Source organism: Podarcis liolepis (assembly GCF_965112155.1).
Source record: "Podarcis liolepis genome assembly, chromosome: 4".
In the NCBI taxonomy this organism is placed as follows: domain Eukaryota; kingdom Metazoa; phylum Chordata; class Lepidosauria; order Squamata; family Lacertidae; genus Podarcis; species Podarcis liolepis.
Genome location: NC_139558.1, coordinates 33,105,200 through 33,129,434, shown reverse-complemented (window position 1 = coordinate 33,129,434; position 24,235 = coordinate 33,105,200). Strand labels below are relative to the sequence as shown.

Below are 24,235 nucleotides of genomic sequence, written 5' to 3'. Positions count from 1 at the left end.
CATGCAACAAGCAATAAACCAAAGAATGCGCCATCCAAAATAAATAAAAGGCAACTGAAAACAACAGAGTAAGGTGCTACCACAAAGAAGGCTTTACCTCATGTCATCAAAGAATGAGCTTTACCTACCTGTGTAGCATGGAGAAAACCTCCTATAAAGATTTCAAGAAGTGGGCAGACTTCTATGGAGATACGCTCCTTCAGCTATTTGCATACCAAACATCCCTAGCAGAGAATTTACCTTTTCCAGACACCTCCTCACATTGCACCAAAGGTTTCAGTGAGCTGTCCACCACAACCCCAAGATCCAATATCTGATCAGTCGCTCTCAGTTTTAACTCCAAAAGCTTTTATCGGATGGTACAGAATCTTGTCATTTTATATTTACTTAACAGCTCCCAGACACAAGCTGCAATGATGTTAAATGCCACCCAATTAACCATTTTGGATGTGTTACTTTGGAGCTCCTTGCAGTCCATTTGGGTTTAATTTTAAGCATTGTGAAACCTTACTGCTCAACCCTTATTCTATAATTTTTATTGATTTTCTTTTCTTGTAACAAATATTCAATATCATTACAAAACATTCATTTTCCAATTTCCCCCCTCCCTGTTGACTTCCCTCAGCTTCCATTTCTGGTTTATTACATCAAATGATACATTCGGCTGTTTGTATATGATACAAACTGCCAACATCCTTTTTTTGTTCTGCTTCTGCAAATATATTGTAAAGTGTTCCCATTCTTTTTCAAATTCACTATTGTCCTTTTCATGCAGTTTGTCCATTAACTTTGCTAACTCTACATAGTTCATCAACTTTTCTTGCCATTCTTCTTTTGATGGTACTTCTCCAGTCTTCCAGTTTTGTGCTATTAAAATTCTTGCCTCTGTTGTAGCATACATAAATAATGTCTGTTTTTCTTTCAGCAACTCTTGTATTCTATATTATTTATGTATTACAAAAATAGCACTGGTCTTAAGGCAGATACTTACAGGTCCCACTTCTCTCTGTTAGGAGAACTGACAATTTACTCTTTCTGTTGTTTCATTTTTTAATCCATTAGATTACTTAAATTCTTATTCCATAGCTGCTAAATTTATTCACCAGAGAAGGCCTTTGTCAAAACCTTTTTGGAAGTGTTGACACACATAACTTAAAAGCTTTGTGAAACAGGATTTCCCTTTGCAGAAGCCGTGTTGATTCCAAGGCATTCAATGAAACGGATCATCAGCAACTAACGGAAGTACTTCTCTAGTTGATTTTGTATTCACTACCATAAGATGTAATGATAGGGACTAGCTTAGATTACCGTATTTTTCGCCCCATAGGGCGCACCGGCCCATAGGGCGCACCTAGTTTTTTGGAGGGGAAATAAAGGGGAAAAAATTATTTCCCTCCCAGGCGCGGGGCTGGGGCGGGGGAAGCCCGAGCTTCCCCCGACCCCAGAACAGGCTGCTCTCCGCAAGCCGTGGGAGGGCTCCCGCAGCTTGCGCAGAGCTACCCGAAGCCCGGGCGCGACTGCTCAGCACGCCCGGGCTTCGGGATAAAGGCAGCTCTGCGCAAGCCGTGGGAGCCCGGCGGGAACTCCTGCGGGCTCCTAAGGCTTGCGGATAGCTTCCTGAAGTCTGGAGAGCGAGAGGGGTCAGTGCACACCGACCCCTCTCGCTCTCCAGGCTTCAGCAAAAGCCTGCATTCGCCCCATAGGACGCACACACATTTCCCCTTCATTTTTGGAGGGGAAAAGGTGCGTCCTATAGGGTGAAAAATACGGTACTTCAAAAAGAATTTAATAAATTCATGGAGCACAGGTTTATCAGCAGCCATTGATCCTGACTAGAAGCTTGCAGTCAAAGAATTAGCCACTGATTTTACATCGGTATGTATTGTTGAAGATAATTCTTTCAACAGCCGTATCTCCAGGCTTTCTTCCTCTTCCTGTTCCTGTCTTCTGGAAATTGTTCTGCATCCGCATGCTGCCTCATAAAGCTCCTCTTGTTCCGAGAATCCATTTGAAGCTTTAATTCCAGTCAGACAACTTTCCCTTTCCTTAAGGAGGACTTTAAGGTTCATAAATAGCAACACCCTAGAGGTCCCGGGTCCTAAGGTAGTTAGATTAGCCTCAACCAAAGCCAGGGCTTTTTCAACACTGGCTCCGGCCTGGTGGAACTCTCTGTCTCATGAGACTAGGGCCCTGCAGGATCCGATTTCTTTCCGCAGGGCCTGTAAGACAGAGTTGTTCCGCCTGGCCTTTGGCTTGGAGTCAATTTGATTCCCTCCCCCTCTTTCTTTTTTCCTTTCTCCTCCTGTGGTGAGGCTGCATTTTAATGTTTTAATGTTGTATTTTAATCTTGTTTTTAAGTTGTATTCATTCAACTTGTTTTTATTATTGGTTGTTAGCCGCCCTGAGCCTGGCCTTGGCTGGGGAGGGTGAGGTATAAATAAAATTTATTATTATTTCCTCATGAAGATGGACTGCAAACATTCTGACAGCTTTGCTTACTGAGTAACTAGAACATACCGTACCATCCCACAAGCTCAGCCAATCACTATCAGGGGCTTCACAAGCATAAGTATAATACAATATAGATAGCCAAGTGCAGCCTTCTCCAGCGTGGTGCCCGTCAAATGTTTGGGCTACAACAGCTCAGGAGATTTAACAGAAGCTAGATATGGTCTGATGACTCTCTTTTGTTTTTAAGCCTTGAGTTGCAGCATCATGGTTGTGGTTGTGTTATTAATATAAACCAACAACAGGATACAGCAGCCCTAGAGATACAATTCCAATTCCTATCAGACCCAGTCTGTAGTTGAGCAGCCTCTGGAGGGTATCAGGTCAGGGAAGGTTGGCCAAGAGGACTTTTGCCTTCAAGTACCAGATTCTGATGCTCAAATACCAAGCAAAAAAAAAAAAAAAATCATCATCACAACTATGCTTTGAGCTTCCCAAAGGCAAAGGCAACAGTGGTCTGTTAAAAATCAGACTGCAGGACTAGCAAGAACTTGGTGGATCCAGCAAGGAAACTGTTTCTTTTGTTAAAAAATCAAAACAAACCCAGGCATGAGAGAGAATTAAAAAATATAACTATGACAATTATGTAGGTTTAGACTATTTTTTTTATTTTTAACAAAAATCATCTAGATGCTCTTCTCCTGGCACTTTTCCCTATTTTGCTTCACTATTCTGTGTCAGATTTTTACTTTCTGGTGTTAAACTTGGAAACAAAATGAACCCAGGAAAATCAGGAAAGGCAAGAGAAAGTCTGTATCCACAAGACAGATCATGGCTGTATCTTCCTTTTTTCTCATCTGTTCCAGTATAGGGAGAACCAGAGGAGCTTCTTTGAATATATATATTCAAATTTCTGAACATATATCCCAAAGTGATTGAGTAAAATACCAAAGGATGACTTTCTTTTAAAACATGCTTCATGTCACACCTTCCATTTTAAAATGGTCATATTTTGGTTTCTGTTTATCCAAAAACAGACAAGACTACAGTATTTGAAATCACGTCACTTACTACGTCTGTGGCAGTTATCACAAGCACTTGAACTCACACTTTGAAAACAAAAGGCATATAAGGCATGAGTTCATTTCTGCACAGAATATCACTAGTGCTGAAGCTGATGGCTTGGTTGAACAGACAAAAACTCTCAGTGACAGTAAATTTGCAACACAGTGTCAGCATGGCACTTTAATAAATCGTTGGCAGGTTGCCACATATGTTCCTCAAACAAATAATAGCTTGCCTTCTATTCCTCTGCATCAGAACATGGATAATACTGGACTGATAGTAACCATCCCTATGCCAGACAAGGAAACAGAAGTCCCAGGGGGCCTGCTGACATGCAAATGGTGATGAACACTGTACAGTGGTACCTCTGGTTAAGAACTTAATTTGTTTGGGAGGTCAGTTCTTAACCTGAAACCGTTCTTAACCTGAGGTACCACTTTAGCTAATGGGGCCTCCTGCTGCCGCGTGATTTCTGTTCTCATCCTGAGGTAAAGTTCTTAACCTGAGGTACTATTTCTGGGTTAGTGGAGTCTGTAACCTGAAGCGTTTGTAACCTGAGGTACCACTGTATTGAGTAAGCTACAAGGCCTACCTTTTCCCATCATCATGCTAAACAGGAGTCAACATTTCGCTCTTGCCATAACAACTATATCACCACTCTCAGGTGAGCGCGACAAGCAAAGAACCCTTACACCCAACGTTACAGTTGCTGGGGTGGATTCATCCCAAACACTTGTGCACCAATGACCCCCACCCCTTGTCAAGCTCCAAGGTTGTGAGCAGGGCTTGGGGTCGCTTGGTTGCAGGTTGCCCAGTCCACTCTACCTCGGAATGGCCAAACTTGCAAGCGGGGCCGGCCCACCCATGGGGCAAGGTGAGGTGACCGCCTCGGGCAGCAGGATCCACATGGGCAGATCTAGATCTGCCACCTCCTCAGCAGGCCCCCCAGTGCCGCCTCTACAGTGGCTTATTGGCAAATAGCAGGCGCTGCTGGTCTCCTCCTCCCACCCCTAGGGAGGATATGTGGGGGCTGCCCTCTGGGGCCTCCTGAGCTCTGCACCTGCCTGCTGTGATTCAGAACAGGCCCCGTTCCCCCGCTCCACCCCAAGGCAGCCTTTGGTTCCCACTTCAACCATCAGCTAAGGTTGATTCGACCACCAGCAGCCCTTTCCTGATGTAGGTCTATGCTCCCTCCATTTGCTCCTTCTTCCTTGGTGGGGGCTGCAGAGTGACTTCGGGGTACAAAGATAGGGCACCCAGCATGCCTTGTGAAGTCCAAGTCATTTAACTCTCTGCTGGAAAGGCAGGTGGAGGTGGTGATGGGGATGAACATGGAAATCGCTTTTTTTATACTCAGCTTTCAATGCCAGTCAAAAATTGCAGGCCGCTGTTTATAAAGCATCTACAAACGGCCACAGGGATTACTGGAAAAGCAATGAGGCTTAGCTAATGGATGTGATACCAGCGAGGGGGAGAAAAAAATATTGGCACTGCCTCCAAACTGCAGAAAAACATGATGGCAGTCATATCCTGCATATGTGCCGTCTTGCTTTCAGCCATCCACCCACAGTGGCCATCACCAAAGTAATTAAAATTTAACTGCCTTGCAGTCAGAAGCATTTAGAAAACACATCCGTCCCATTTCTCAACCAGAATTATTCCACACACACAAATAATCAGGAAGCCATTTAACAGACTCCCCTCATTGCCTGCAAGAGATTATATACTCTCCTCTGTCCCTCTCTGTCACCAACCAGTTGCAAGCTATCGGCACTAGTGATTCATTGAAACTTCACTGCTAAACTAGGATCTCTGCCATCATTTTACAGTCAACGCTGATTAAAGAGATTAGGCAATACTGCAAACAGAAGTCAGCCTCTCTGGCACTACTCGGGAGCACTGTGATGGCAAATTCACACATATGGGCTTTCTCATAGAGCAATCTATGACAGCTTGTTCTTGGACATTAGAAAACGAGGCACTGTTAATGGGTATCTGCTTATTATGGAAATATTGAATCATACCATGATGAAGCATTACCAAGCTCATATCTCTGCAAGCGGCTTGCAAAATAGGTTCCAGGGCAACTTAAGGTTTAAGAAACCCTGCGGCAGGTTTGGGGGCAGTCCTGGGCAAAACATCTGAAGGTGGGCCCTCTTTTCTCTGTCAATGGGCTCTGAATGTGATGGTAGAGTTCTAAGCACCACTTGCCAGCTAAGTCTTTTTTTTAAAAAAATGATATTTATTGAAATTTTTTTAGAGGCCAGCTAAGTCTTTTTATCCTTGCAGTTTTGCACAATGCCTAGAACAGCAAGCTTGGTGGCACTATAGGAAATTAAAAGTGTAGCTAGATTCAGCCACCTGGTGCTGCTCACGAGTGCTGGGCCGAAGGGAAGGTCTTGACCACTGCTCAAGGATGTCAGGTGCAAATGCCAGGTTCCTCAAAAGCTCACCAGGGGTTCCATAATTGAAAATGTATGACAGGCAAGCTTCTGTGAAAGACAGCTTGCTCATCGCTGCTGATCTTCCATTGCAATACGTTGCCTCAGCAGAGCGTTTATTTTGCTCTAGGGCACAGACTCATTTCACACATGAACAGAAGTAGGGGCCTGGCCAGAGCTATGTGCAAAATGAGAGTTACCCTAGAAAACTCTCAAGAATCCTCTGAAAAATGCAGTAGTTGTTGTATTGCAGACATGCCAGAGTTTACATGAAAATGTCTTTTTTAAAAAAAACAACAACTGAAAACTAGAATATCTGAAAACCATTATTTTCAATTATTCCCGATATATGATAAATGCTCTAAACCAGGGCTGTCAAATGGGTCAATCATGATCGTGGGTGCCCCTGATTGCTCAACAACTTTGGGTCTTCCTCCCCACAAAAAGCTCAACAACTTTGGTCAATCAATGGGTAGATCACTACTAGTTTTTTATAGCAGGAGTAGATCGCAGTCTCTTGGGAGTTGGACATGTGTGTTCTAAACATTCAAACATAAGATGTACACATTAAGGAGGGGGGGAGGGAAAAGTTTCTTTGCATCCCACATTTCAAACTTTCTAACTCTCAAATGGATGGAGGAAACTGAAAGCATTGCATCAGTTTTGTGGAACACTTAAGGGAGCCCTTTAGCAGCAAAACGAAAGAGACCAGATACTTTTTCTTTTATGCATTCCTAAGAAGAAAGAGTTCTATTGCTCTCTATTTTTATAATGCAGACCCTCAAATAGTCATGAATCCCAAGCTTTCTGGTGCACGTATGGGGGAAGTACACATGATTTGCATGGGATAATGCATTCTAAAATAATGCACTGAGTAGCTCCACAATAGGTATGGGGAACCTGTGGTCCCCCAGATGCTGTTGAACTACAACTCCCATCAACCCTGACCCATGAGGCTCATGTCATGGGAGTTGGGTGAGGGTATCAGGTTTGGGCTTGGGTGACAAAGACTGCCATCAGAAAACACAATCTGTTTTGACAGGATTTATTTCGAAGTAAATATACTTGGAATTAGGTTGAGAGAATCAAATTCTCAGCTAGCCATGATGATCTCAGCCTACAGCTATTGTGAAAATAATAAGAGTACTTTACATACCTCATGAACAAAATTATGAACAATCAAGACAGTTAATTCAACTACTGCCAGGATTTCTTCATTTTTAAAAGAAGCCTAGATTTATGATTGATCAGTTAGAAAGATATCTACATGCATTTTCCGACCAGCCATAAATGTTCTCTTTAAGAACAATGTTGCTAGTGCAGTTTCAAGCATGCATAATTTACAGCATTTGAGGAAACGAAAAAGCACCTTCAAGGAGCTTTTTTATATAAGATATATTCTGCTGTCATAAGATGCTCATGTGCCTTTGTGAAGTATTCAAGGCCTTTTCAAAATGAATGTTCCCCATAAACAACATGCTATCTAAATCTCCAGGACCAAGGAACAAGTACTGGATATATAATCTAGGGAGGTTTTTTGTTTTGTTTTAAAATATAGCAGACGCTCACACTTTATTCAAACGATGTCTAGGTTTACAAGAGATCTCAGAGGAAAAGAAAAGCGCGCTGTCTGGTCAAGGCGGCCTATGCGCCTGTTTTCCCTCAAAACAAATCCCATATGCCCCAGCAAGACACCTACAGATGTGCCATATCCTTTACCAACTCGAGGGATGTTTCTTTTTCCTGCCAACTCAAGCTCCTGCATGACACAAATCCAGCGCCCAGACAACGCCACAAACTGAACAAAAAACAGCAGCCTCCATCCGAGTGGGACCCGCACGGCAGTTGTCCTCAAAGATGTCTCCAAGACGGCATCCGCCTTCAAAGCGCAGCACGTCCAGCTTCCCCCCGCCCTCAAAAAACGTCAAAACAAAGCATTTTTTTAAACAAGAAAAAAATGGCAAGCATCCTTACCCAAAGAGGTAGGGCACGTATCTTTTCGAGCTCTCTCTCTCTCACACACACACGCGCGCGCGCTCTTCCTCATCTAGACTGCTCCTTGCAAAACAGGAGAGGCAACCCGATAGGATGCGCTACGACTCGGCCACCTTTCCTGCCTCCTCACCGCCCCCCGGCCACCACCCGTCTTGTTTTGGCTGCGTTTTGTCTGCCGCAGGGATTCCACACACACACACAAAAGCGGGGCTGGGGGAGAGAAGCGCCGCTTCGCCAAAGGAAACCCGCTTACCTCGCTCCAGGTGAGCCGCTGCTCTTCTTCAGCGAGGCTCGCGCCACATGCTGGACGGGATTCCAAGCCCCCGCCCCGTCCGGGGAGACGCTGCAGCCCCTCCTTCCTGCTGCGGCTGCTGCTGCTCCCCACACCCCAGGGCAGCCTCTGCCGCTGCAGCAAGCCCGCCACCCAAACGCGCGTACACCCAGCCGGCTATGACGCCACAAACCAGCCAGGCTCCTCCGGCGGCTCTTCAGCAGCTGCGCCGCCCCCTACAGGAGACACGAGGCCAGCGCAGGCCGCAGGCCGAATCAGCGGCGTAGCGTGAGTTGTCAGCACCCGGGGCAACGCAAGTAATTTGCGCCCCCTAACCCGGGGCAAGGCAAGTAATTTGCGCCCCCCCAACCCCTAACCTGCGAGTTGCCGTGCAAACAACGCTGCTTGCCCGGAGGAGGATGGAGGCAGAAGCAGCCGCCGCCTGTGGCTGGGCCGAGGGGATGGCGGCGGCGGCAGGGTGCAGAGGCTGCCCGTGCCCGGCCAGGCGTCGGTGGCGGCGTCGGCGCTGCTGCAGCGGCTGCTCCTCCTGCGAGCAGTGAGCGGAGCGCAGCCACAGCGACGGCGGGGGGCGCGCGCGCTAGGGCGCAAGGCTGGCGGTGGCGGCGGGGAGCCCGGCGGAGGAAGGAACTTGTCCCTTCCCTCTGGACTCGCGCCCCCCCCAGATGTTGCGCCCGGTGCGGTCGGCACCCCTGGCACCCCCCACGCTACGCCACTGGGCCGAATCCGGCGCCTCGCGCGCTCCGTGCAACCCTCTACGGTAGCTCTGCCTTTGCTCACTTCTTCTTTGCACCGTTGACTTTTGAGGAACCACCCAGAGAGCCGGGTTGCAAGAGGCCACGCCTTCGATTCTTCACGACACGAGTCATCTCGGTAACTGGAGTCATACATGGGAGTCCTCGTCTTTGAAATTCCACATCCAGACGGGTCCAGCAGGCCCAATTTATTTTTACACGTGTATTTTTACATATGTACGTGTACCGAACTCAGGTCATGAAGCAGGGCAATGCTGTTTGTTAAAATGCATTACCATCCGTGGTCAAAAGCGCTGATTACTCAATTGTCCCTAGAAGTGGCTATAGTACAGCTACCTTGTTCTCCCTCTGACACCGTAATAGGGAGAGGAGGAAAAGAAAATTGGATCAGTGAATCTGGGAGGAAATAGAATGCGTAAAGTGACTCACATCTGTCACGGTTCTAACAAGGCAGATAAGTGGAGATGGCAGGTAAAAATTTAGGTTTAAGAGACGAATTACCATCGGACAAATTGCCAGGTCTAGACAGCATCCATGCAAGAGTTCTCAAACGTACCTCCCCTTACAGATAATGAGGTACTTTATTCAAGTTAGCACTTTGCACTTCAGAGATATTGAGCATCCGGGCAGAGGCAGAATGAAAATTTTGAGGTGTGCATGTGTGAAATGGGGTGTGTGTTAATAAACAAATGTACTTCCAAAAAAAGCACATTAACTGAGCATGCACCTTTGCCTTTTTCTAATGTAAATGTAAGAGACCATTGCATTAAATGAAATACACACACCTGCACCTACCTTTAAAAAACCAGGCTTGCTTCCCAATGTGTGTTAAGTGGGGAACTCATATTCATTTCCACATCTTAAGGTTTCACACGGCAGATGTAAGTCAGTGAAAGTTGTTCTTGATCCCATTTAGAATTGTTCTGCTCAGCATTTTTATTTATTTTTACAAGAGTATTTTTGTTAGAAAGCTTGCTGAACACAATGTTCATGCACCTTATGATGAACCTTTTATCATTTTAATGTTTTCGTATGTCACCCTGGACACACATTTTTAAAATAAAGCTCGTGTCACCACAAACTTGTTAGCCATCAAGGTACCAAGAATGATGTTGGGAGTTCTTTACTGAACACAGTAACTGTGTTCAAGACAGATAGTAAAAGAATTGTGATCTTCAATTCCAATACATAATGGAAGCATGCTTGCCGGAAAGGGAAAATTTAAAAAGCAATATCAAAATGTCCTAGTTCTGAAACTATTGCCAGTAGAATAATACCAGTTGATATCTGGAATGTGCAAGCTTGCAGTTACTTCTATACTCTGAGGCAGAAATCAAATTGGACTACATAGTCTTAACAGTTCCCATCCAAATCTTGGCAGTTTCTCTGGTAGTATTATTTCTAGGAGTCTGCATGCAAATGCACATCCCCATCTGCAGAGATACAGCTAGTTCCACAGGACTTGGCTTGATTGAGCATAATCATTATTTATTAAATTTATACACCACCCTTCATCCAAAGATCACAGGGCCATTTACAGTACAAAAACACAAAACATAGTAACAAAAATTAAAACCCCAATAACCACCCCAATACATTTTAAAGGCCATAGACTGTTTAAACAGTCAAAGGCCTTGGTGAAGAGGAATATTTTCGCCACCCTGAGGAAAGCATTCAACAAATGGGGAGGCACTGCAGAAAAGGCCTGTTCTTGTTTTGCTACCCTTTAGACCTCTCATGGAAGCGAGACATGCAGGGCCTCAGATGAGGATTGCAGGGTCTGGTAGGTTCATATAGGGAGTGGCAGTCCTTGAGATAATTGGGGGTCCTGAGTTGTTTAAGGTTTTATAGGTCAAAACCAGCACTTTGGATTGGGCCCGGAAATAAATTTGTTGTGCCAGGATTCGTAGTATATGCACAAACCGTGTTGCCCCAGTGAGCAACCTGGCTGCTGAATTCTGCACCAGTTGAAGTTTCCAAACTGTTTTCAGAGGCAGCATTGCAGCATGGTTATGACACTGGTTCCACACCTAGATATCTCTTCCTAGATCAGAATACCTATCCCTTATGTGAAGCTAGCTGACAACCTCTGTATCACTGCAGAATACCAAAAAGAAAGGCTAGTACAAAAATACTTTATAACTTGGGAGACAAAACTTATCCAACCATTGAACCCCAAGAGGAAGTAATCCCAAAATGAAGCATTTCAGGTGAAGGACTCTAAAGTGCTTATGAAGATGCAATACATTTCATTTAAAATGTGATCACCACAAATGGCCAGATTTTATTTTCACTGTAGTAGTTCTAGCATTTAGCAGCTTCAGGCATTCAGTACTTAGAACACAAATAATTTCCATAGAAGTGAAACAGAGTTTAGGGAAATGCAGAAGGTAATTTCTTCATTCCAGTCTTTAATCTCAAGGTGTCAGTGCATCCAAGATTGCCGCTGCTTGCTGCTTCGTAATGGAGAGTCTTCAGTATCCCTTTCTTCCTCTGAATCTTGCTCTGTTATCCAGCTTTTAAGGAAAAAAAAGTTTTATATTACAACCATTAACACTCTAATACTACAACTACCAGTTTTAATGGTGCCTTATAAAAAGATACAAGAGACAGAACCATTAAAAAGTTATGACCCTTAGTTTATTTTAAATTGTTCTATGCCATCATTCCCAGATTTAAGATAAAAATGCAATTAAAAACCCACCAAATAAAATGAACACAATGAAAACAATAAGCTCAGCAGTAAAAAAGAAAAATAATAAATAGGGATTTCCATTGGACAACCATCATGCCACCCTCCAAAGCCACCCCCAATTAAGCACATATTGTATCCCCTTTTAAGGCCATAAGGAAGGTAGGAACTAGTCTCACCAGCCTCAGGAAGTCACTGCAATTGAGGTAACTACACTATGAGGATCCCTAGCTGTTGATAATTTTACCACATATAATGAAGATGAAGAAAGCAGGTGCTGATAAAAAGATCTTAACTGGAAAGGGGGATTATAGATAGAGGAGGTATATATAACGTGTGTTGTTTCATGCTGGTAGTCTTAGAAAAACAGCAGTGCGTACTGGATATGTTCATACCCGTCCCCACATATCCATCAGATAACAACAGGCTGTGGCAATATGCATCAGTTGCAGTTTTCAAACAATCTTCAAGTGAAGTGCCATATTAAAACATTCACAGCAGTCAATCCTCAAACTTATGAAAGCACAAGTTAGCATGGTGAGGTTTCCCTGCTCTAAAGTGGGTCAGCTGCACAACAGATGCACTTGATAAAAGGCACACCTTGTCACTGACACTACCTGTTTTTCCAGAACTCTAAGGCTCTGAAGAGGCTTCAGTGCAGTGTGTACTCAAAGAAGATATAAATACCAAGTCTCCCAAAAGTATTGGGTTTGCCCACCAGCATCACCCCCACCTTTTCTGGATTTAACTTACATTTATTTAACCTCACCCACTATCCCATAGTATCCAGACACTGCTAAATTTAGGGCCAAGACTACCACTCATGGACGCTGAAAGAAATAAACAGCTGATTGTCTTCAACATACTGACAACACCCAGCTTCAAAACTCTGGGTAATTTTTTTATAGCATAGAGACTTGACAGACAGTGCAGATCAATTCCTATGGTGTTGAACTAGCCTCCAATTAAGACATTCCAAATGCAGTCCAATGAAATGATTTACATCATTGGATTATGAGCCCAGGCAGCCAGGCAAGAAGTTCAAGCTACTACAAGAATGTTTTGGCTTATAGTATAAAAAGTTACTAAGCGGTCAGTGTAGAGCTGCCACCTCCTAGGCAGATGACTGAGAGTAAATTGGATGCTGAGCTGACACCAACGCCAACCCTGTCCTCAAGGACATGGAAATGCCAGCACCTATGCAAACAAATATTGCACACCCAACCCATTCAAAAGAGTGCCTGGATGCTTGCCCAATCTCTGGACTCTGGCTGGCTGCTACGCTAAGAGCTGTCCCAGCCCTGCTCTTCAAAAAGAAGATACAGGGGGCATGTTGGTTGTTAGATCAATGTCTTAACTTGAGCGTTACCATGTGTCTATACCTCTTATGTACCTGTTGCACCTAAACCTGTGCCTTACCTATGTACCATTTTGATTCATGTGTTAAAATCTTTGGCAGAAACCGAACTTGGAGTTCATATTCTTCTTTTGGCAACGAGGGCCAGGACATCATGCTTCTTTTATTTATTTTAAAATATGGTTAACTTTTCTCAATACATTTCTGTATATTTTAACCTAATATTTACCTAAACTGGCACACTAAATATCCCATGGCTTTTATTTTAACTGTTACCTTTCATGATCAGTGGAACAGCAATGCTACTGTAAATAAAACAAAAGCAACACTTGCAAGCAATAACAAATTTGTAACACCATTGATATTGTTACAGCACCACCCCAATCTCTACAAGTGGTGCAATATTCCAGGGGCTGCAGGTGCACTTACCTGGTTCTGCGTTCCCTTTTGGGACAATGAGGCATAACAGAGACTCTGCTTTTTTAAAATATATGGTTTTATTTGCACATATATACAACTTGCACCTAGATGAAAGGATTGCAGAGCACTCACATCCTATGAGGGCCCGGCTTCCCCCTTAAGGGCAGCACTGGATTCAAAGGTGAGCAAAAGCCATCCTCTGTGTCTCTTACAGCCTGTCATATCCCCAGCTCACATGGAGAAGCAAAACTCCAAGGACCTCCCCCACAGCCTAGTCATTCAAAATTGAAACCCTAAACCTGGCTTTTGCCTCTGCCCATTAGCACCCAGCAGAGAAGGGGTCCCAATACCCTTGCCTGGCTGTCTTGCCTCTGATGGTTTTCTTGATGGGCAACACCAGCCTTTGCCTCCTGCTCATGGCCCATCTAGTTAGCTCTGCAGAGCTGGCTTGGCTTATTAGCATAACTAAATCCACAGGGCTTCTGTTTTCAGCAAAGTTTAACCAAACTCTGATTAATACCAACTTCTATTACATCCAGAAATTATGGGGAGGATCTGACACCCAGGAATTTAGGGGAATTTGGCCCCCAACAAACCCGTAACAATTAAAAAATCTTTCAGTTGTGTCTTATATGTAACATACTATGGTACATATTTTTTAACGTGACCACAATCTGCAGTAGAATTCACCTACTCACCAATGATCTTTTGCATTCAAAAAATGAAACTAGTAATCCTTTGCAATGGCCTTCCTTCAAGCACAGTTTGGGCCCTTTCCCTTCCTGTCATAAAAGATATTAAAGTGAGCAGCCAGCATATTTATTCAGCAGGCACACAAGTTGTATCAAAAATAAAATCTTCCCAAGGCAAGTTGCAACCTGATTAAAAACAATAGTAACAAACAATTTAAAAGAACACAAGAGACTACAGCAGGAAAATGTGTTTAAAAGCAACTAGGTAGGGCTCAGCAAGACCCAAATGAAATCTTGTGGAACGAAAAGGTCTTCTTCACAGCACATTGAAAACCAGCAAGAAATGGGGAATTTCCCCTGGTGAGTTTTACACCCAATTTTCTCAATCTCATCTGAATTAACGGTATGCCAGTCTCTGAAGCCATTCTCTACCCACAGACCCTCCAAGTGCCCCTATTTTGCAGGGACAGTCCTAGATTTACAGATGCCTTCCTGGTTTTTGATTCGATCCCAGAACATCCCACTTTTCCTTAGGACGGCCCTATTTCAATCAGAGAAATGTTGGAGAGTATGGAGCTATGCAGTGCTTTCTTTCTTTTTGGGAAAAGGGGATGCCGGAACTCACAATGAATACCTCCCTTGTTCTCTTATAATGTCAACGGTGTCCATCTGAGAGGTGCCAGAACTCAATTATGGTGAGTTCCCGCACTGGAAAAAAGCCCTGCAGTTATACAACCCAAAAGCCAAGAAGATAAATAATTACACAGCCTTTAGAAGACATTTTAAGTCGTGGTGTTTTTATATAGCTGCACAGAGTGGCTGGGGCAACCCAGTTAGATAAGCGGGGTATAAATAATAAAATTATTTATTTATTTTTAATTTGGACCAAGGTGTCCCTAATTTCATCGGAGAAATGTTGGAGGGTATGTACCTGGATGACACAGTCGCTCTCCAGCAGGCAAGCCCTCAGGTCCTCGCGCACCCCTGCGCAGGCGCGGAAATCCTTCTCTTTATCCTCGTAGTACTTGGGCATCGTGTCGGCCGGTTTCCGCCTGGCGCCGCTTCTCGGTGTTGTCTCACGACCGGCGGCGCCTTCAGCAGCCCCAGCCGCTGCCCACCGCAGCCCCAGCAGCGATGGCGGCCGCCATCTTGGCCGACCCTTCTCACCTGCGCAGGGAGTTACTGAAAGGTCGCAGGGAACCACAGGTCACTTCCTGTTTCCCCTCCGAGGAGCCATTTTTTTTAACATAGAGCAAGTACATTTAATAGAGCTGTCCTTTTTTTTAGTGTAGAGGTGACTTGCCAGTGGCACACCCACACAAACAAAGCAGCAGCAGCAAAAGGAAGAAGTTTCTCTTCTACTAAAGGTCGCATCTCCTCTTGGGTCGAAGGTTGATATGTTTACGGCAGCAACTCGTGTCTTTGCTGCTACCATTTGTAAGGAAGGAGGGAGAATCATAGAATGTCAGGGTTGGAAGAGATCCCCAGGATTCTCAACGAAACTATCCATGATCCATCTGTCCTTTGAGAACATCCTGCCCAACCACGGCTTCGTTTAAAAGTCTTGCTGTTTGCCGTCAAAGGGGAAGGGGAAAGAAATTGCTCAAGCACAGAATGTAAAGTGAGGGGATGGTCTACCCTTTTTGTATTAAAGCTCTGTGTGCGCAACCGACGTCTAACCGTCGTCCTCTCCACCATCCGTTTTGGGCGGGGCCTACCCGTCATACACCTCGGCGCGCCTGCGCCTTGGGGAGGGTCCCTTTTGCCGGAAGTTACTGAGCAAAACACGCAGATCAGCTGCTGTGAGTTGGCAGCGGCGGCGGCTGATAGGCGGGAGAAGGCGAGCTCCTGTTGGAGGGTGGGGAGGAGAGGCGCGCGCCCCTCTGCCTTCCGCTCCCCCCCCGAAGCGTCGTCGCCTGAGGGACGCAGGACGTCGGGGCCGGGAGCCGCAGTTCTGCGCGAGGCGGAAGCGGCCGCGGAACGTTCCGTGAGTTCTCTCGCTCGCAGTTCTGGAACGCTCAGGTTCCGCGTCCTCCTTCTGGCCCCTCCCTCAGCAGCGCCTGCTCCCCGCATTCACACGCACCCCCTACACCCGTGTCGAGCCCGTGTGAAATTATCCATACCCACTCAGCCACTGACACACCAGGTGGGGTGGGGTGGGACAGGCTGCTTGAAACTCCTTGGGTTTTTGCTAAAAGTGACCAGCTGCCTTTTCCCTGACTTTATCCACTCTAAACAAACCGCACCCAGTCAGCTGGCTGGGTGGCATATTCTCAAAATACGGGCTGTTATGTCTTTTCTTAGCTATTTCTGTTCTGTATCCAGCCAGATGGGCGGGGTATAAATAATAAATAATCCTCCTCCTCCTCCTTCACCACCTATGCAAATGTTCGTTCTCTGCCTTTTATTACCTGTCCAGTCTCCTTGACTGGCTGGCTTTCCTTCCACATCCATGTCCACTGTGCTTTCTCCATTCCCAGCCCTAACTGGCCATTTGGGAATCTTGTATTGCAGGGATGTCCAACCAGTAGATCACAATCTACCAGTAGATCCCCGGCTGTTCCTGGTAGATTGTGGGATCCTTATCAAGCACAAAAGGTTATTGGGGGGGGGGGAGAGCTAAAAAAACCTCTTTGTAATCATCCCCTTAAAAAGCTCAACAACTCTGGGCAATCCACCCACCCTACGCATGCACGCTCCTCCTCCCTCCAATGACAATGGGTTGCCAGTTTTTTTTATTCTGGGAGTAGATCACAGTCTCTTGGGAGTTGGACATGCCTGTTGTATTGTAAGTCATGGGGGGGCGGAATAGTAGCTAGCTTGTTGCTTGTTTGCTTTTTTTCTTGTCCGCGTGATGCTGGAACTTTCATCCTTGTTCATTTTAAATACTTACGCACCAGAGTTGCTTGGCATTTGAGAAATGCATATGACGGAGACTGATTTTTAACCCTTTGTTAACAAACTTGTAAAGTTTGGTCGCGAAGCTTTTAGGAGTGCTTCATGAAGTCATGGTGCAGGATCTGGTTCTTGCTTAGGCCTCATTTTCAGTGAGATGGAAAATGTGTTTGGTACCAGAAAAATACATCTCTAATCATAGGCAAAGGTCAAGTGGGAGTGTACAAAACTAAGGCTTGTGGCTGCAACAATGAGCTGTGGGGTTCTTGCTGCATCTGAGCTAGGCCTAGATCAGGGGTCTGCAACCTTTAAGACAAAAAGAGCCACTTGGACCCGTTTCCAAAGAAAAAACAACAACTGGGAGCCGCAAAACCATTGCGACATTTAAAACAAATATATCTCCGGAGCCACGATCTGACAGCGGGCGGGAAGGTGACGTCGGGACGGTGCGTGACTAACGCACGCACCGCCCCCATGCGACAGCCAGTACAGCGCCCGCCACAGTGAGGAGTGTCGGGGCGCACAATGCGCCTCCTCCCCTCGCTAGTATCCGCCCCGGAGCCACAGCAAAGATGTAAAAGAGCCGCATGCGGCTCCGGAGCCGCGGGTTGCAGACCCCTGGCCTAGATGGTGGGAAGAAAGACTAGACTCCCCCAGTTTTTGTGTGTGGAAGGAATTTATTTGTATGGAAGAGCATTTAATGGAGGGGAAAGCCCAAAAGGAGAATAGTCAGGACTTCCACAAAGGAGGAAGGTTATCTTTAAATGATAGTATGTACTGTATCATATATTTCAAAATGTGTTAAGCCAGCCCTGATGCATTTGGAGGCTCTCTGGCTCACTCTGCTGGATGAAGTCCTGAACATCTGCCCTGAAGTCCTGCCCTGACAGCCCTGCTGCTTGCATGTATGTAACAGCCAGAGTCAGGGTTGCAATAAGCTGTTAACAATGGCAACAGGACAAAGTGGATTTAAGAAAACAGTCTGTGATATTAAGTATATCTACTTGGATGTCCAGTTGGTGCCAATGGTTGTTCTGTGATTGCAGCATTACTTGAAAGCAAGCTCTTTAGTAGTTGTACAGATTATTGAAGGGCAGTTGCTCATCCCAGCTCTGCTCACCTGCTCCATTTCCTTCTGCTTGCTTCTACCAACTTTCTTCATCCACTGCTATACCACCATAACTAGCTACATTGATGCCTCCTCTATTTTGAACAGACTTTTAGCCTATTGTGGGTAGAAAAGAGTAGGATTGAGCTTTATCCAGTTGCCAAGTGTTGAATTATGTGCTCGCGAAGCCCTCTGGGACTAAGGAAGGAAGGAATATGGTTATGATTGCATCCATGTCCTTGCACTTCTAAACGAGCAAAGGAGATTGCAGATGCCCGAGTTTGTGCAGTTACTGAGAGATCTTGAACTTGATATGAGCTGTGTCCACTGTTAAGACATTGCCATCACAGTTACATTGCATTGTTTTCAGGTAGGGTAAAGAACAAAGTGAGGTCATGTGACAAGGGCGTGTCATTCTAAGCGTGCTCAGAGGGCAGTAAGATCCACTAGATTCTAAGGGAGCATGTCTGCAGTTGAGCTTCAAAAGACCTCCATTGGCAAAATTCTCTATGTTTATTTGGCAGCAATCCCCAATTTGTTCCTTGGTGTTCACTCTGAGATATGTGTGTTTAAGGATTGTAACCTAAATGTGATAACTTGCACCTTTATATTGTTTGTTTTTTAAAATCCATTGGTCTGTTTTCTTTCCTTTTCAGCAAGATGTTGCCTACCACGTCTCTTAATTCCCTAGATCATGACAACGGCTCTTTAAACTCTAGGGAGGCAGCCAGGCACACAGCAGGGTTCAAGCGCTACAAATACTTGAGGAGACTCCTTCACTTTCGGCATATGGACTTTGAGTTTGCTCTGTGGCAGATGCTGTATCTATTCACTTCACCACAGAAAGTGTACAGGAACTTCCATTACAGGAAACAAACAAAAGACCAGTGGGCAAGAGATGACCCAGCTTTCCTTGTGTTGCTGAGTATCTGGCTATGCGGTGAGTGCCTGAGAAATGTATTGAAATACCGTACAGGGAATAGTTGACCAGAGCTGGGCTTGCTCCAGAAAAATGCATCATTTGTACTGCTGTAGCTTTTTCTGTGTAAAACCCATGCTTATATAATTTCATTCAGTGGGGAACATGTGTTCCTACACATTCCCTCTTGCGCCTCATCCATGAAAACAATAAGCAGTGAATAAACTATGATTGCAATATCTGCCACATCCACACTGATAAAGATTCCCTCACATTTTGGCTTCAGTTACTTCATCCTGCAGTCCACAGCCAATCTGTTCTGTGCATTGCATGGTTTTAAAATTCTCAGTTCTGTGATTCCTGGCATGTGACAAAGAATGACAAGCCGTAAGTCAGGCATAGGCAGAATTGGCCCTCCAGATGTTTTGGGACTACAACTTGCATCATTCCTGACCACTGGTCCTGTTAGCTAGGGATGATGGGAGTTGTAGTCCCAAAATATCTGGAGGGCCGAGTTTGCCTGTGTCTGCCCTAAGTGATAAAAATCCAATTACCCTGGCAAAATTATGAGGCAGGCAGAAATTCTGCCATCTGAGAACTTACATTGTGGATTTGTTTATTTCTGCACTGTGCAACAAAGCGTGAATGGCTTTTTTATGAACAGAAAGGTTTAACTTTATTTGTGTTGATGTCCCACATCCTACACAAACATGTGCCAGAGATCACACAGTTGCCCATTTCTTGCTTTATTTGTGTACATGTAGTACAGCCCACACATTTTACTCTTGCAAATCCTAGTTGTATGCATATACCCAACAATTTTACGCTGTAAGCCTTAAAACAGCACAGCACTAAACATGCTACAAGTACTGTTCCAGTAAAATTAAGTGAAAGAAAATCTAAGAGCAAATGGGTATTGTTTCAACCTACTTGCGTGTCAAGAGTTAATCCTCTGTCTCTGCTGTTCGTCTTCCTCCTTCAGTATCCACTATAGGATTTGGCTTTGTGTTGGGCTTGGGTTTTGTTGAAATGATAAAGCTGCTGCTCTGGGTCATCTTTATAGACTGCGTAGGAGTTGGCCTTCTAATTGCAACTTTCATGTGGTAAGTCTTTAAAACAACCCGAGTAGAGTTGGATGTGTTTTTTTTTTGACATGTTTGAATCTTGCTGTATAGAATATGATTGCTGGAACCTTCAGCCACAGTCCTAAGCTTGTCTACTTGTAAGGAAGAAGGGTTTAAGTAGACATGTTTCTCATCTCTGGGCTAGATGTGTAGTGCTGTTCCAGCAGAAGGTTTCAGTTCAAAATCTGGCAAAAAGAAAATACTTAATGTATAAGTAATGCTGGGCTGTTATGTACTTAAATATCAGGGTATGTTTCTGAAGTAGCTTACTGATATGTACATTTGTTTAGCTGTCTTCTAGGGAATCAAAAACATTTCCTATGTTGTAGATTTTTTCAGTAATCCTTACCAGAGCCCTGTAAGTCCATAAATGCATTTATGTTCTTCAGAATATGAGAAATGGAAAATAGCAATGATTATTTTTTCTAGGCTGTAATTTCACCAAAAAGTTGAAATTGTCAAAGTTTGCATACTATTTTTTAACATGTCTGTTCCAAATTCTCTCGCCCTCCCCAAGGTTCATCTCCAATAAGTACTTGACAAAGCACCCAAACAGAGACTGTGATGTAGAGTGGGGATATGCCTTTGATGTTCATCTGAATGCTTTTTATCCACTTCTCGTCATCTTACATTTCATACAGCTGTTCTTCATCCATTGTAAGTAAACCTTCCTTTCCCTGACTTGAAGCATTTTTTGCCTTCTCTTGCTTTGTGCTGACACTGTAATTCACCTGGAGGATCCTGGGGGGCATCACGTCCTATAGTGATGGTGGCTCCTGCAGGATCAGAGAGGCAAAATCCTGCAATTTTCTTCTTCTTCTGGAAGAGACACTCCCTACCTTCCACACCAAGAGGTTGTCCACAGGCTGGGCTGTTCCTGACCAGTTGCTGCTTCTTGTTTCTTTTTAAGAGAGGTCTTTTTCCCATTTTTGTTTTCTCCCTCCCTTTCCTTCCCCTATTTCCTGGCCTAGTGGGGAGGGGGTATTCACAAGCTGGGGGGGGGACATCTCCTCAGAGGCTGCTCCCTACAAACTCAGTGGGAAAGCCATCTCTCAGAGCTGCTTCGATCTGGCCTGGTGGCAGTTGGTGGTGGCTGGCTGTTTTTCTGCCCCTTCTTTTTTGACAGTGAGAGTCTGCAAACCTGGCATTACTTCATGTCACGGTTTAGTACCACAACCAGACTTTTTTCCCCCTGAGGAGTCTTTCGGATTGGGTTCCCTCACAACCATGCTCAGTGCTGGTCTGGGAGGAGTGGGGAGACGGCCACATGATGTTGCTCTTTGACCTGACCTTTTTGGTGTGTTCACAGTTGCCTCCTCTTGAGGGCAGGCAGACAAATGTTTAGTGAGTTTGGAGGTGGCTTCAGGCAAGGTTAGCCTGTCAAAGGACTTGGCCAGCAGCTGAAGAGCTCCGTGGACCTTCTCTAAAGTGTGCCATAGCAGCTTTTCCACAGTGAGCTCCAGTCTGTTTCTGTATCCTGCTGGAGGCAACACCCCAATGGTACACAGCACCCTTTTTGGGACCTTCAGTGAGCAGGAAGTTCACCGGGTTAAGAAACTTCCATTTTCTCTCTTGCAGACGTAATTTTATTGAATTCATTTATTGGCTATTTCGTTGGGAATACTTTCTGGCTGACTGCAATTGGTTATTACATCTACGTGACATTTCTAGGGTACAGTGGTAAGTATCGAAGCCTTTGCAACCTAGTTAGCAACAAGAATAGTGCCTTCTTCCCAGTCCTTTTTTGCTAAATCCCTGTTTCAGTATGAGTAAACTTTATGATAAGCATCAGGGGAGGGCTCACTCTGACAGCAACTCTACAAGCTTTGCACAGCATCGTTACTTGAAATGCTGTGTAATATGTAGTGGCTTTAACTGACCTGCCACGTGACTCTGCATCCCTTTGTGAAAGTACTGCTCTTGCAAATGTGGAGCAAACAGAAGCTATAGTGGCTTACAGCTATGCAAGCTTTTGTCCCTGTGGGTGAGAATGTGTGAAGTCAGCCTTCTGTGTGTTTATTTGTGGGGGGGGGGGTAGAGTTTCCCCCTTAGGGGATTTCCTTAGTATTTTTTGCATTCTACAAACCTGCCTTTCTCTACCCTGTTTTTCGTATGCATGGTGCAGAACCCATATGGGGAGAGCGAGTTTGCTATTGCTGCCTAGGATAGAGTTGACAGTATCAGTTGGGCAACGGACAGTGAAATTCTGGACTTTCACTCAATTTTAAACATGGGTTTGTGATGCAGTATGGTTGGGAGGTAGTTGATGTTGCTCAAGAAACAAGGTCGAAGCGCCACAGGGCCAGTTGTGCAATCCTTTGGGTTATATATTTATGAACATGCCAGATTCCAAAGAGACGAAGTTTAAGAATGGCGGGAGGACATGTGGCCGTGCCTTATATTGTAAGGTTACCCGATTTTTTTCAATGAATCCGGGGACACTTTAAATAAAATAAATAAATGCTACACGTTCGGGATGCTGATGCTGCAGCAATGGCAGTGGCAGAGGGGTGGCCACCGCCTTGACCTCAGCCACCATGTTTCCCCTTCCTCTAAAGCTTCTATCTCCTTTCTCCATGAGCCTGGGTGGTAAGGAGGCTCGGGCAGCACAATGCCTCCTTTCCCATCGGAGCAGCCCCATTCCTGCTTGCACGCAAGCACTGATAGGCAGCTTGAAGCCTCCCTTCACAGCTGGGAGATCCCCACCTCCCTCCTGCTTGCATGCAAATAGGAGTTGGGAGGCTGCTCCGATAGGCAGCATGAAGCCTCCCTTCACAGCTTAGTTGCTGGGGTCAGAGAAGGTGGAGGCAGCCCGGAAGCTGCATCTTAGAGCCCCTGCACCACCATCATATGGGGACTTCCGAGCAGCTCCTGAAGCCAGCCAGAGCCAACTGCTCCGGGCTGCTGAGACTGCTGCTGCTGCGTTTCCTGGGGACAATTGATGAAATCCGGGGACATTCCGGGGATGGAATTTGTCCAGGGACTTATTTGCAAATCCAGGGACTGTCCCCGGGAAACGGGGACATCTGGTAGCCCTATTATATCTTGCAGGACTACAGCTCTTTTCATCCTCTGCCTATGCTGCCTGGGGATGCTGGGAGTTAATAATTCAATGATATCAGGGAAGGCCACATCTTAGCCACCTGATTCAAGTTTTTCTTTTCTGTAAAGGATGGGAGGGGCATGCGTTTACTAGAAACAGTAGTTATTTTAGGCATGAATTTTTTGTTGAGGACTGTCAATATTAAGATGATTGTGATGTTCCTTGCCATTGGCACCTTCAGAAAATTGCATGCTTTCTCACTCTTGAAACACTCTCCTACTTTCAGCTTTGCCGTTCCTGAAGAACACAGTCATCCTTCTCTACCCGTTTGCACTTCTCATCCTGCTCTATGTGGTTTCATTAGCGATGGGATGGAATTTCACAAAAATGCTTTGTGTTTTCTATACGTACAGAGTGAAATAAACTGCAGCCTTTATAATGGATTGCTTGTTCTTGCCTCTTGTACCACTGTCAGCAAAGGTGAGATGCTCCTGTAAATTACTGTAAATAACTTATTCTTCACTGTAGATCAGTGTGTACAAAGTTTTGGTTTTTAAAAAATGTATTTACAACTGCAGACTTATAGTGATTCTGTATTCTCTTGCAGTCCCTTCCTAATGGAAAAGTTGTACATTACTGTAATAAATATTTTTTAAGAACAACTGTGTGCAACATTGAAAAGGCATTGACTTTGCTATTTATAAACAGCTTTGTTAACAAATGTGAGTATTACAAAGCACAGTTTCCTACAGTACTTCTGCTAGCTCAACAATTTCCTGCTTGCACAATTGAACTTCCCCTCTCTCCTGAAAACATATATAAGCAGTCATGGAAAGTGAGGGAGGTAGTTCCTTGTGCTAGTGGAAGTACTTTCTTTGGCTACTGTTCTATCCCTTTACCTGGGAGTAAACCCAGTTGGATTCAGTAGGCTTACTTCTGTGTAGACGGCAAAGTAGTAAACAGTTTTCAAAGTACAGTCGTACCTTGGAAGT

General features: G+C 44.9%; 3 protein-coding genes and 1 long non-coding RNA gene across 38 annotated transcripts in view; 1 reads left to right on the top strand and 3 right to left on the bottom strand.

The window, feature by feature from the left end:
• Window positions 1–8,455, bottom strand: part of INPP4A (inositol polyphosphate-4-phosphatase type I A) — a 100,287-nt gene extending 91,832 nt beyond the window's left edge. For 12 of the 33 annotated variants that reach the window (XR_014525771.1, XM_083501676.1, XM_083501653.1 and 9 more), the window contains exon 1: window positions 8,203–8,455. The gene's annotated coding sequence lies outside the window, so the exon portion shown is untranslated. Of the gene's footprint in view, window positions 1–7,673; window positions 7,967–8,194 lie in introns of those variants that run through there. The other 21 variants (XM_083501650.1, XM_083501678.1, XM_083501661.1 and 18 more) reach the window with 6 other exon arrangements.
• A 2,005-nt stretch (window positions 8,456–10,460) lies between these two features.
• Window positions 10,461–15,218, bottom strand: COA5 (cytochrome c oxidase assembly factor 5). Its single transcript, XM_083501775.1, has 3 exons — window positions 15,086–15,218; window positions 14,161–14,244; window positions 10,461–11,509 (listed from the first exon to the last, which is right to left on the bottom strand). Exons 1-3 carry the CDS (start codon window positions 15,185–15,187, stop codon window positions 11,468–11,470), a joined length of 228 nt encoding a protein of 75 aa, XP_083357901.1. The 5' UTR covers window positions 15,188–15,218; the 3' UTR covers window positions 10,461–11,467.
• Window positions 15,219–15,455: 237 nt separating this feature from the next.
• Window positions 15,456–23,905, top strand: UNC50 (unc-50 inner nuclear membrane RNA binding protein). Of its 3 annotated transcripts, none has more exons than XM_083501758.1 (6): window positions 15,456–15,591; window positions 18,814–19,097; window positions 20,059–20,179; window positions 20,718–20,857; window positions 21,779–21,880; window positions 23,530–23,905. In XM_083501758.1, the coding sequence occupies exons 2-6, from the start codon at window positions 18,818–18,820 to the stop codon at window positions 23,664–23,666; spliced, it is 780 nt and encodes a 259-aa protein (XP_083357884.1). In that variant the 5' UTR covers window positions 15,456–15,591; window positions 18,814–18,817; the 3' UTR covers window positions 23,667–23,905. The 3 variants fall into 3 exon arrangements, with proteins under 3 accessions (XP_083357884.1, XP_083357885.1, XP_083357883.1); XM_083501759.1 differs by lacking the exon at window positions 15,456–15,591 and adding an exon at window positions 15,870–15,956; XM_083501757.1 differs by lacking the exon at window positions 15,456–15,591 and adding an exon at window positions 16,007–16,141.
• Window positions 16,154–18,806, bottom strand: LOC310706264. The gene is made up of 3 exons (XR_014525783.1): window positions 17,673–18,806; window positions 17,275–17,335; window positions 16,154–17,239 (listed from the first exon to the last, which is right to left on the bottom strand). It is a non-coding gene; the product is annotated as an uncharacterized lncRNA (long non-coding RNA).
• Window positions 23,906–24,235: the final 330 nt, after the last annotated feature.